Genomic DNA, 12,478 nt, shown 5'->3' on the forward strand with positions numbered 1-12,478 from the left:
CGTGGGCGTCCCGGCGCTTCCTCTTACCATATTAGGGCAAAGGGGGTGGGAGCCGGGAGCTTCCTTCCGTGGGCGCAAGGAGGGGAACCCCCCTTCATCAACCCCCTCCCGCGACACCTGGATCCTGCAGCGTCATTGTTCCGCCCCCCGCACATGGACCTCCCGCCCGCGCCTGGACCTACGGACAGTTCGACTGCTCCGGCCCGGCACGGACCGCCCGACCCCCTGCGGGATGCGCGCCTGACCCCTTACAGCTGCTACAGGCACCGGCACAGCCCAACCACCCGGGACCTCGTCCCCCTGCACCCTCACCGCGACGGCCCGAACCCCCACTACACCCACCCCTACAGTCCTACTGGGCACGCACAGCCCCACGGTCCCTTTCCTCCTACAGCCCGCAGTGCCCGCCAAGTCTGGGCACCCACAGTCTCGCTGCACCCTCACTCCACACTGTGACTGGGTACAGCATGCCCCTATAGCCCTCAGCCACCCCAGCGCAAGTACAGCCCCGAGCACACACAACCCCACTGTCCCTATCCTCCTGCAGTCCCCAGTGCCCTCCAGTGTGGGCACCCCCCCACACACAGCGCGACCTGCCCCTACAGCCCCCAGCACAGCCCGAGTGCCCCTGTACCCCTACAGTCTGACCCGCCACCACAGCCCTACTGTCCCTATCCTACAGCCAGTCTGGGCACCCACTGCACCTCCACCCCTCAGTGCGACTGAGTGCAGCCCCCCTCAGTCCCCACAACCGAGTGCACCTGTACCCCCTGCAGCCTGCCTGTCTTCACCCGCCCCCCAACAGCTCCCAGGAGCCACGACAGCCTCCACGCACAGCTGGACTGGGCGCAACACCCCGCACGGGCCCCATTAGCCCCAGGTCAAGCAGCAACAGGGCAAGCCGCTGCTGCGACCAGTCCTACTGGTTGGACTGGAATTCAAGGGCGTCGGGGGAGGGGGAGGGGCCTGGGAGTGGGGAGGGCGGGGCTGGGAGCCCAGACGCCCGGGTTCTACCCTCAGCTGCGGCAGGTGCCTGAACGCCGGGGGTCTCAGCCTGGCCCAGCAGAGCCGCAGCAATACAACCCCCCTCAGCACCTGGGGGGCTGCCCCTGCTGGGGGACAGCGCTGAGGCGTGTGGCTCTACTGCCCCCTAGTGGGGACTGGGGGGACCCGACTCAGCCTCTAGAGCCCGGCGTGGGCGGTGACATAAAGACTGGGACCCAGCTCCTGTATACTGCGTCTTACGTGGGGGGTTGATCCAAAGTCCCACCCATGAGTCTCCCAAGCCAGGATCAGGGCCTCTCTCCTGCTGTCCAGCCCCCAGCTGAGATAGGGCACTGTAACCCCAGGCCTCTCCCCCACCACACCCCAGTGGCAAAACCATTAGACCCCTTCAGGCTCTCACCCCACAGAGAAAGCTCCACCCCTTGAGGCCATATCCCACACGGGACTACTGAGGCACAATCCAGCAAAGGGGGAGTGGGGGAAGACTCTCCCCAGAGGCCTTTAGCCACCTAACTCCTATGCAAACTGTTCCCCAGGCCCTCTCAGGTCTGATGCCCCTCCCCAACCGCAGGCGGGTGAAGACAGTGCGGTTTTGTTACAAACCTCTGTGTTTTATTAACATTTCTCAATTCCTCTTTCCTCTTTACAGTAGTTCATGTGCAATTTTATTCTCTAGGGGGGGGTTGGTTTTTGTTTTTTTTTGTTATTTTGTCATTTTCTCTCTCTCTCTCCAGGGCGGGGGGGGGGCTAGGATGGGGCTGGGGGGGTCACGAAATTCCTCTTGGCACTTATAACACAGAACAAATACTGGTGTGAATGGGGTGGGGGGCAGCGGGGGTGCTTGCAGCCACGGTGGGGGGGGGTCCTCTCTGGGGGTGTCTCAGCCGAGGCTGGAGAGTATAGAAGCAAATTGCGGCATTTGAAAGCACCTGGCGAAGTCCATGCTGAGTTGGTGGTGCTGGAGGGGAACCCTGGGGTGGGGTGGGAATACATTTTTTCTCCTCCCTTTTATAGGGGAAATAAAACCCAAAAGAAAATAATTGGGGGGGGGGAGCTGGGGTGTGGGAAGGGGTACAGAGCACCCTGTGCCCCATTAAGGTAGGGGGAGCTGGGCAGTCTCCAAGATGCATCAGGCCCCTACCCTGTGCCCAACTGGGGGGGGTGAGGAGCAGGTGGGCTGGAGTCTGCTGTGATGCTAATCTGGAGCCCCGCCTCCTCCAATATGACATCACTCCCTGACAGTAACTGGGATACTCCTGAGCAGGCAGGTCCTGCCCTGTGAGAAATCCCTCCCAGTCTAGAACCAGGGCAGATGCTGCCTCAGCCCCTCCCCCCCCCCAACTCCTCCCCCTGGGGCCAGCTAGTGCCACCCCCTAGCCCCATCCTGGGGGTCGTTCCCATTCCCTGCCCCCCAGCCAGCAGTTTGCAGCAGCTACTATCAAGGGCAGCTCCCACAGAGCGGGTAAGGCACTTGACCAAAAGTCAGGAGACCTGGGTGCGGGGAAGGCCCAGGGAAGCACGGACACCTGGGTTCTCTGCCTAGTGCTGGGAGAGAATTGGGGGCTGAGTGGGGAGCAGAGAAGGCAGGACAGAGAGCCTGGACACCTGGGTTCAATTCCTCCCTTCGGAAGGGAGTATCATAGAAAATGAGGGCTGGAAGGGACCTCAGGAGGTCACATCCTGTCCAAGCCCCTGCTCAGAGCAGGGCCATCCTCAACTAGATCATTCCTGCCAAGGCTTTGTGTAGCTGGGTCTTAAGAACCTCCAAGGATGGAGACCCTACCACCTCTCCAAGTAACCTTTTCCAGTGCTTTACTACCCTTCTCATGAGAGAGCTTTCCTAATATTCAACCTAAACTTCCCTTGCTGCAACTTGGGACCATTGCTCTTTGTTCTGTTATCTGTCACCACTGAGAACAGTCCAGCTCCATACTCTACCCTTCAAGTAGTTGAAGACTGCTGTTAAATCCCCCTCAGTCTACTCTTCTCCAGGGGCCTGGGAACCTGGGTTCTGTCCCCACTTCGCAGGAGAGGGATAGGAAATTAGAGTGGGGGGGATGGGGGGCAGATGTTATTCCTTTGGCAGATACAATTCCCAGTGAAGGTGGGATTTGAACTCAGACCCCTCCCCTGCACCTGTCTCAATCCCTCTGACCCCCAACTCCCTGGGCAGGCAGCAGGGGGGAACCCAATGCCCCACTCTGCACTGATCACCATGGGGGCCAGCAGGAAGCTGGAACCCATCTCAGGCCCTCTTCAAAGCTGGGCTCCCCCTCCTTCACCAGTGTCTTTGCTTGAAAGAAAAACAACAGAATCAGGCAAAACATGAATTAAAAAACATGAAACAGTAAAAAAAAAAGAAGCCCCAATCCTCCTCCCAAGAGGTCTTTCCTGCTTCTGCCTTTGCTGTCAGAGATGGGAACAGAACCCAGGTGTCCTGGCTCACAGCTGCCCCTGCCAGCTTGAACTAGGCTCTCTCCCAGGGCTGAGAGGAAAACCCAAGTGTCCGGATCCCAGCCACACCCCCAAATCAGCCTGAACCACATTCACATCCAGTGGCTGGGAGAACCCAAGAGTCCAGGCTCTCAGTCCCAGAGCTCTGCGGGGGGGCAGGAAGGTTGGGCCTTTTCCTCTCCATTTCAGTCCCAAAGCTGCACGCCTCTTGCCTGGGGGGGGTTGGGGGAACCATGCATGGGGGGGGAAGAACAATGCCCCGCCTGCCCCATGCTTGACAACATGAAACATCAGAATAGCCACAATGAAAACACACAGCAGCTTCCCTGGAGGAGGAAGGGGCAGTGGGAGATCTTTTACCACCAAGCACCACTAAACAATAGGTTGCACACTCACCTCTCAGAGCTGGAAATAGAACCCAGGAGTCCAAGCTCCTAGGTTCCCCCACCAGCTTGAATCACATACCCTTCCCAGGGCCAGAAGAACCCAGGAGTCCAGGCTCCCAGGCCAGGACATAACATGGAGATGAGTCAAGACCTAGCAAGTTGCTGCCCTCCTTCCCCCATGAAATCACATCCCCACCCAGCCCCCAGACGAGGGGCCCATGCTTCCCTAATGCCCCCACAGCCCTTTGCACTCAGCACTAGATTCCCCTCCAGGCATCAGGACATCCTCCACCCCAACCCCCACCTCTCCTAGCCATATGGGGCAAGTTAGTGTTGCAGTGTTGGCTGGGGAGAGGAGCCATGCGGGGGAGGGAACAACTGCTGGGGGTGGGGGGAAGACCCCATGTATAAGCCCAAGTGGAGGGCAGGGCAAGTTCTGCCCCCACAACAGGGGCAGCCAGGGTGGGTTACCCTCCACCCCAGAGTAGCTGGGATATTGCCCCCACCACCCAGGGACAGCCTGGCACCTGGAGTGTAGTGTTAAGGGACTCATGGGGGGGCGTTTCCATGCCGCTGATACAGGGCAGCACCCGCTCCTCTGGCTTACACAGACTAAAACCCAGGGGAGGGGGCAGAAGGGGAGTCAACCCCTAAGACAGAGGAGGGGGTCCCCCCCCATCACCCACAGTGCACCAGAACAACCCCCCCCCAACAGGATGCTACTTAATTTTTAAAGAGATGGCACACTTTTCCACACCCCCACAGCAGCCACCTTCCCACCCTGCCACCCCTCATGGGGCAAACCAGGGAAGGGGGAGAATTAAAATCAAGATCTGAAAGGGTGAGGGGCCTAAGAAATTAAATTCAGGAGGGGTGAACGGAAAAGGTTAAGGGGCAGGGCCAAGGTCAGGGACAGGGCTAGGGCAGCCCCTCAGCAGAGGGCCCTGCAGGGTCAGCCTCATGGCCGGTGCCCTCAAAGCTGTGCTCCATGCCCACGATGTCAGGTTCCATCTTGCCCGTGTCATTGATGAAGGTGGTGTAGGTGTCACCCTCGGCCATGAGCAGCTTGAGCTTGGGGATCCAGCTCTTGCGCACGACACGCCGGGCATTGGTGCACATGTCAGCTGCAATGGCGTTCATCTCACTTTCCTTGAAGTTGGGTGCGAAGTTCTGGCAGTAAACTGCAGGAATTGAGGAAAGGGGGGGGGGAGGGGGGAAAAAAAGGGGGTGAGTGATGGAATCCACTCCTTTCTCAGCCCCCTCCAGACACGTGCAGTGGGTCACACCACCCCAGCGACCCAGGAAGATTGGGGGGGGGGGTGTTGCATGACACCAGGTCCAAAAAGGACAGGAGGTCAAGGGATCCCAGGGACCCAAGGAGAAGGGGTCACGTGACCTCAAGGACCCAGAGGTCATGTGATACCAGAGACCCAAGAGAAAGGAGTCACATGACCCCAGGGACCAAGGAGGGGAGGAGATCAAGTGACCCTAGGGGCCCAGGAGAAGGGTCACAGGGGCCCAGGAGAAGGGTCACATGACCCCAGGGACCCAAGAGAACCAGGGGCCATGTGACCACCAGGGTCTCGAGACAGGGGTTACATGACCCCAGGGACCACGGAGGGCAGGAAGACACATGACCCCAGGAACTGGCAGCTCAGAGCTGCCCCATCCCTTTCCCCACCATGGGGCAGAATCAGAATCTGGGTCTCCTCAGGCCCCTTAAGTTGAGTCCCTTGCCTGGCAGAGAGGGCAGGTGCCACGTGGGTTCTGATCCAGGCCCAATCCCATACTCCCTCCTCCCCCTACCGCCCAGCACTCACACTTCACAGCATGCAGGACCCGGCTGTCCAGCGGCTTCCGGCTGGGGTCATTGGTGGAGGAGCGGATGCCAGTTCCACAGCTGTTAGCCAGTGTGTTCCTACCCGGGAGGAGGGGAGGATGAAGAAGGGGGAAGTGAGAGAAAGCAAACAGGGCTCCCCCACACCCTGTTACCCTGCCATGGTTGCTAGGCAGAGCAAGACCCAGGAGTCCCAGCTCCCTCCCTTTGACTGTGGATGGGTGGGGAAACTGAGGCACAGAGGCAGAAAGGCCCTGGCAGTCAGTGGTGGAGCAGAGAAACAAGCCGATGCCTCCATGAGCTATGTGGAAGCTGGGAAGGTGAACCAAGGAGTCCTGTCCTCCAGCTCCCCAGCTTGATCCTAGAGCCAAAGAGAGAACCCAGGTGTGCATGCTCTCCTACCACACTAGGGAAAAGAACCCAGGAATCCTGGCTGCTAGCCCCCACTCCCCTCCTCAGCCAGGACAGAACCCAGGTCTCCAGGCTCCCAGACCCACACTGCTCATTCCCCTCGTAGAGCTGAGAGAGAACCCAGGCATCCTGCTCTCACCCTCTAGCTTCCACTCCCCTCCCAGAGCCCAGAAAGAATCCAGGCATCTGGGCTCCCCACCCCAGCCCCCCGGAGATACCGGTCAAAGAAGGATGCAAGCAGTCGCCTGAGAAGCACTTTGTGCCGTGTCCCGGCACTGACGTGACAGTTCATCAGCTGCGCCCGTGTAATGTAGACATTCGTGCCTGATGGGGGGGTGGGGGGGAAGAGCCATCAACATCCCCCTTTGCCCAGATGCCCCCTTAAATCAGGATCTACCCCCCCACACCTTCCCCACAATTCCTTGGGCTCTACCCTGACCAAGATGGACCCCCAGCTGAGAAACAAATCCAGGAGTCCTGGCTCCCAGGCCCTCCCTCACCCCTGAGCCCCAAACAGGAGTCACATTATGATGGTCTCCCACCAAGCCCAGCCTCTTGGACCAGGCACTGTGTGGACAACCACTGATAGGTGGGAATAGGAAACTTAGGCAGGGAGTGGGGGGGGACGACACAGATATGTATCACGGCCTGGCCCCCAGCACCCCCCACCCCCACACCTTGAACTAGGCACTGAGCAGACAACCCCTAAAGGGATGGGGAAACTGAGGCAGGGAGCAGAGGCAGCAGGACTTGAACTGGGGCAGGGCACACATACCAGTGACAAGCTCCAGCTTCTCGGCTGGGTCCCCCTCATCGTAGAGCTTGGGGTGGCAGCGGTTGCCAATCTGGTTGATGAGCTCGGCTGGCAGCGACGCCAGGTCCTGCCGTACCCGCATCCGGTTCCGTGATTCTGAGGCCACTTGGTCAGGCAGTGCCTCCACCTTTTCCGCCGCTGGGAGAGGGACAGCAGAGTAAATGGGGTGCTGGGAGCCCAGACGCCTGGATTCTCTACAGCTCTGGCAGGGGAGTACGGGCTGGAGGCCCAGGGTGGGGGGGCACTGGGAGCCTGGAGACCTGTGTTCTACCCCAGCTCTAGGAAGAAGTGGCATCCGAGGCATTAGAGCAGCAGGACTTGTGATCCTGGGTACCTGGGTTCTACCCCAAACCTGGGAGGCAGGATGGAGGGGGGGTGGCTTGGAGCCCACAGATATGCCCCTGCCTCACCCCCACGCACCCCAGGACAGGGCAGGGTGGGGTTGCCTAAGGGTCCCAGCCCAGCTGTATCCGGGGGGAGGACAGGTAAGACCCAGCAAATTCGCCTCACTGCAGCCAGAGAACTAAGCAAGCAGCAGGGTCCCCTCCACCCTCAACAGCTGGAGATGAAACTTTACCTCTTCCTCCTGAGCCCTGCCCCTGGATGGGGCGGAGCAATGCAGCCCCTCACACTCTCTCCAAACTCCTCCCCCAAGGGGCTTCAAGCAGGCAGGGCATTGAAAGTCCCCCCCCCACCCCAAGGCCCAGTGAGTGGGCCCCTGCCAGGTCCCTAAGCCACACCCCCAGGGAGCCAGGGCACCAGGCAGTATCCAGCTCTATTGGACACTAAAGGCCCCGCCCATTTCCCAAGCCCCTCCCAGGGGCCCCCACCTCAAGTCCATCCCCCAAATAAGGCCACACCCTCCAGGGAAGACTCCTCCTACCCCCAAGTCAGGGTTTTAACCAGCACTGAAAGTCCAGCCCAGTCCCCAAACCACACCTCCAGGGGGCAGGGCACCAGTGCCCTCCACCAGGGAAGGCTCCTCCCACCCCAAGGCAGGAGTTTATTTGGAACTGAAGGCCCCACCCATCTCCCAAGCCCCTCCCCTAGGGACAGTCCCAGCCCCTCCCACACGGAAGACTCCACCCACCTTCAAGCCAAGGCTCCACTGGACATCAAAGACCCTTCAGAGTCCCCAAGGTGCACCCCAGGGCCAACAGGCCCCTCCCAGGGCACCTACCTCCAAGCCAGGGCTCCATTGAACATCAAAGGCCCTGCCCAGTGCCCAAGCCACTCCACCAGGGGCAACCGACCCCTCCCACCCACCCCCAGGGAGGCAGAAGGGAGCTCTCACCCGCCTGGCCCACGTTCATCATGCTGTACATGGTGTACATATTGCAGATCTGGCGGTACTGCTCATCAGAGCCTTCCTCGGCGCCATCCTCTTCCTCATCCTCCTCATTGTGGAAGGAGCCAGGGCTGTCACTCGTGTAGGCGCTCGATGTGCCGGGGCTGGTCTGGTCAGCCGCTGTGCTGGGCCCGGCACCCACAGGGGCCCCTGGAGCTGGAGCCTGGGGCTGAGGCTGGGGCTGGGGCTGAGCCGGGGGTTGGCGTCCACTGCCCGTGTCCGGTGCTGAGAACTTGGCCATTTTGCGACTGCCGTTGCCCCCTCCTCCTCCTCCTCCTCCACCGCCGCCGCCCTCCTTCTGGCTGCTGTCCCACAGCCGCTTAACCACGAAGGTGCACTGCACCGAGTCGGAATCCTGCTGCTCCGTCTTGACCCGAGATACCAGGGGCAGGGGGGTGCTGCAGGAAGGCCAGGCCGAATTCTGGGCCACGGGGCTCTGGGGCTCTGAGGAGGGCGCCTCTTCAGGGTGCAAGCCCTGGGAGTCACAGCTGGGTGAGCTGACCTTGAGGAAGAACTCAGTCCCCTTCTCCATGATCTCCTGGATCTGGAGGAAGCCAGCCGTGTACATGAGCAGGAACTGGTCACCCACATTCATGCTGAGGCGGCCTGTGTAGCAGAAGCTGAGGATCTGCTGAAAGGACTGGGGCTGGACGGCGGCTGGCAACTCCACTACGGCACTCTTGCTGCTGTTGAAAAGGTCCCGGAAGTAGGAGCTGCTGGCAGCTAGGACAGCGCGGTGAGCCTTGAAGGCATGACCCTTCACCACCACTGACACATCGCAGTAGAGGCCCTGCAGGCGCTGCTCATTCAGGCACTCCAGGATGCTGTTCCCAAAGTTGGGGATCTCCATCTGCAGCGTCTGGGCCATCGTCGGTGCCGAGGGCCTGGGTGGGGGTTGGGGGGCAGTGGTGGTGGGGCAGCAGCTGGAAGGACAGATGAGGGGGTGGGCAGGGCGATGGTGGACAGGACAGCAGGGGGAGAAGGGGGTGGATGGATGGACAGTCATAACATTGGATGGATGGATGGATGGATGGATAGTTGTGTAGCGTGATGCCAGACAGAGGAGTGGGTGGATGGCCAGATGGACAATCATGCAGGTGTGATGGTAGATGGATAGATGGACAGAAAGATGGCCAGATGGACAGCGAGTCATGTAGGCATGACAGTGGGTAGGTGGGTGGATTGGGCAGATGGACAGACATGACAGTGGGTGAATAGACAAACAGATGGACAGATGGAAGAATAAGCAGACAAACAGACAGTTGCATAGGCATGTTGGTGGGTGAGTGAATGGAGGGACAGTTGGGTATGTGTGATGATGGGTGGATGGACAGATGGACAGACAGAAAGTTGGGTCAGCATGACGGTGGAAGGGCAGATGGACAGCCAGGTGGACATGGTATGGATGAACATACAGATGAAGAGAAAGACAGTTGGGTAGGTGGAAAGATGAATGGATGGACAAGATGGATGGACAGACAGAGAGTTGGGTAGGCATGATGACAGGTGGGTGGTTGGACAGACAGACAGGCAGGGCGGGTAGACATGACATTGCGGGGGGGGCGGGAACGGGGCAGGGCAGGATGGGATGGGACAGGATAGGAAAGGGCAGAGGTGTGGCCAGATGGGTGAACAGGTAAGGAGAAGGGCAGGGTAAGCACGATGATGGAGGGACAGACAGACAGATGGATGGGTGGGGAAAACAGACACAGCCATGGGGGAGGAGGGGGAGAGACAAACAGAGAAGCCTGAGCCCAGGCCATACAGCTCTACACATGCCTGAGATGCAGGCCTGCCTTGCCTTGTGTCTACCACCAGGCTGGGCCCAATCCTGAGCTCCTAGTGGCTTCTCCACTCCCCTCCTCTCCCTTCCTCCCTCCCTCCCCCACAGCACATACAACATACTAATGAGGTCTAAGGCTGCATCTACCATGGGGCAAAGCCCCAGGGGCCCAGCAGAATGGTGAAAGCGAGGCAGGGAGGGGGAGAAGCCCAGCCTGGGGGAGGGAGGGGAGGGGGTGCATGCCAGGAGAAACAAGAGGGAGGCAGGGAGGGAAGCACAGAGCAGCCAACTGCAGTGACCTAGTTGTGTGCTGGGGAAGCTGAGGAGGAGGGAGAGCCCCCCCCCCCCCCCAGCTGGCATCATCTCGAGGAGTGAGGCACCATTGGGGGGTGGGGACAGGGGGACCTGAACCACTAACCAACCAGACTAACCAAGCCCAGACCCCTCCCCAGCCTCTACTTAGCACGGCCTCTACTTAGCACCCTGTACACCTGGGTTCCACGTCCAGCCCTGCCACCAACTAGCCACCAGGCTTCAGCTGGGTCCCTTACCCTTGCCATGCCTCAGTTTCCCCTCTTTCTAAGAGGATGCTACCATGCTGGCAGGCGTGGATCTGCTGTGGGACCCTGGGTCCCAGGCGGGCTCTGGCTGCTCCTGTAATCCTTCTACTGCCTATGGAAGGACAAATCCTTCCCTCCTCCCACTACGCACACAGTGGTGTACATTATTATTAGATGCATTATGGTAACACTTCAGGGGGTGGGGGGAGCTCCAGCAATAAGCCTGGGTCCCAGTGTGCTGTATACTATTAGGTGTATTATGGTAGCATACTGGCGTCCCAGGTCTGTCAGGCAGGCCCCTGCTAAACTCCATGCTCCCTATTATTAGGTATATTATGGTAACACTCAAGGAGAACCTGCCCCCCCCTTTCACTCAGAGCTGTATATTATAAGGTGCGTTATGTGGGGACCCTACTGTGGCTGGAGCTACACCTTATCAGGTAGATTAGAGTAGCACCTGAGGGGATCCCACTGTGCTCAGAGTCGCACATTAGTGCATAATAGTAGTGAGCCCTTGACCAACCCAGTCTTGCTTTTCAGGGCAACCCCCTTGGGAGCCAGAGCAGATAGCAACAGGGCCAGGCCCTCTCCTTCAGACCCCCCTGCCCCAGGTGCCCCTAGATTCCCCTGTTCCAGACCCCACTACCCCCAGGTCCCCTGACCCAGACCCACCTACCCCCCTTTCCCAGACTCCAGGACCCCCTGGCCCAGACCTCCAAGACACCCACACTTGTGGTGCCCTCTAACCCCCAGCCCACACCCCCAAGATCCCCCCACTTTGCCAGACTCCTCTGCCCCCAGACTCCCCTGACCCCAACTCCCCAGACCTCCCCTATGCACAGTGGGGAGGCGGGGATTAGTGACAGACACACTGATGCCTGCAAAGCAGCTGAATCCCCCCATCTACCCCCTCCCTGCTGGCATCTCAGGTCGCTCCTCCCCCCATGCAAGGAAAAGTCTTTCTGCAGAGTTCCCTGGGGCATGCCTCCCACCTCCCCTTTTTCACCTTCCACCCCCAAAAGCCTGGGGAGAGGCACAGCAGCCTACCCCCACCCCCGCCAGACTGGAAGGTCCCTCCATTTCTGGGGGGGTCAAAAGCAGGGGTGAGTCCAGCTGCGACAGCTCCCCAGGGCTCGAGGGGATCCCCCTATTTCTGGGGGGAGGAGCTGGCCCCCCAGCCTGTTTATTGAGGGGCGGGGCTTCCTTAGGGGGAGGGGGCTTTTAGCAGGGGGCAGCCTGAGGGGGTACAGGGAGACAGTCCCCTTCCCCCAGGCTTTGGGAGGGGGGCAGGGTCCCCCCTGTGGGGGGCAGCCGGGGCCAGGCCCCGCCCCCAGGACCAGCGGGGGACGGAAGTGGGGCGGAAGTGGGGGCGCGGGGGGGCGGAAGTGCCCCGCAGCCGGGAAGGGGGGGCGCGGGCCGCGGGCGCGTGCGGGGGGCGCGGCGCGGGGGCGGCGGTACCTGTGCAGGGGGGGAACGGCGGCGCCGGCCTCGGCCTCTGCCGCTCACGAGTCCCGGCAGCCATTCATTGTCGACCCAGGCCGTGCAGCCGCGCGCCGAGACTCTGATGCGGCGCCCGGGCCAGGCGCGGACAGGCGCGGCCAATCGAGTGCCGAGCGCGCCGGGCCCCCTCCCCCACCTGGCCTAGGCTTTGCGAGGGGGTGCATTCTATCCCGGCACACACGGATCGCGGCCCAGACACGCGTATGCATGCGGGCACACGTACATGGAATCCTGGCGTCGGGGCCACACATATGTGAGCCCATGCAGGATGCCCGACCTTGGATTCACATGCACGGAGAACCCAGGCATCCAGGCCGCATGCGTGCACACGCACACATGCACACGCATGGAACCTGGACACATGCATATATAAGCATACA

The 12,478-nt window shown here is 60.5% G+C and overlaps 1 protein-coding gene across 2 annotated transcripts; it reads right to left on the bottom strand.

The window, feature by feature from the left end:
• Positions 1-1,633: 1,633 nt before the first annotated feature.
• NACC1 (nucleus accumbens associated 1) lies at positions 1,634-12,371 on the bottom strand. 2 transcript variants are annotated; one of them, XM_090060019.1, is made up of 6 exons: positions 10,161-10,237; positions 8,202-9,178; positions 6,869-7,045; positions 6,312-6,417; positions 5,666-5,763; positions 1,634-5,026 (listed from the first exon to the last, which is right to left on the bottom strand). In XM_090060019.1, the coding sequence occupies exons 2-6, from the start codon at positions 9,121-9,123 to the stop codon at positions 4,764-4,766; spliced, it is 1,566 nt and encodes a 521-aa protein (XP_089916145.1). In that variant the 5' UTR covers positions 9,124-9,178; positions 10,161-10,237; the 3' UTR covers positions 1,634-4,763. The 2 variants fall into 2 exon arrangements, with proteins under 2 accessions (XP_089916145.1, XP_089916144.1); XM_090060018.1 differs by lacking the exon at positions 10,161-10,237 and adding an exon at positions 12,057-12,371 and having other exon boundaries at positions 1,635-5,026.
• Positions 12,372-12,478: the final 107 nt, after the last annotated feature.

The sequence above is a fragment of the Crocodylus siamensis genome, chromosome 8 (genome assembly GCF_052110815.1).
Source record: "Crocodylus siamensis isolate JL-2025a chromosome 8, ASM5211081v1, whole genome shotgun sequence".
Taxonomy (NCBI): domain Eukaryota; kingdom Metazoa; phylum Chordata; order Crocodylia; family Crocodylidae; genus Crocodylus; species Crocodylus siamensis.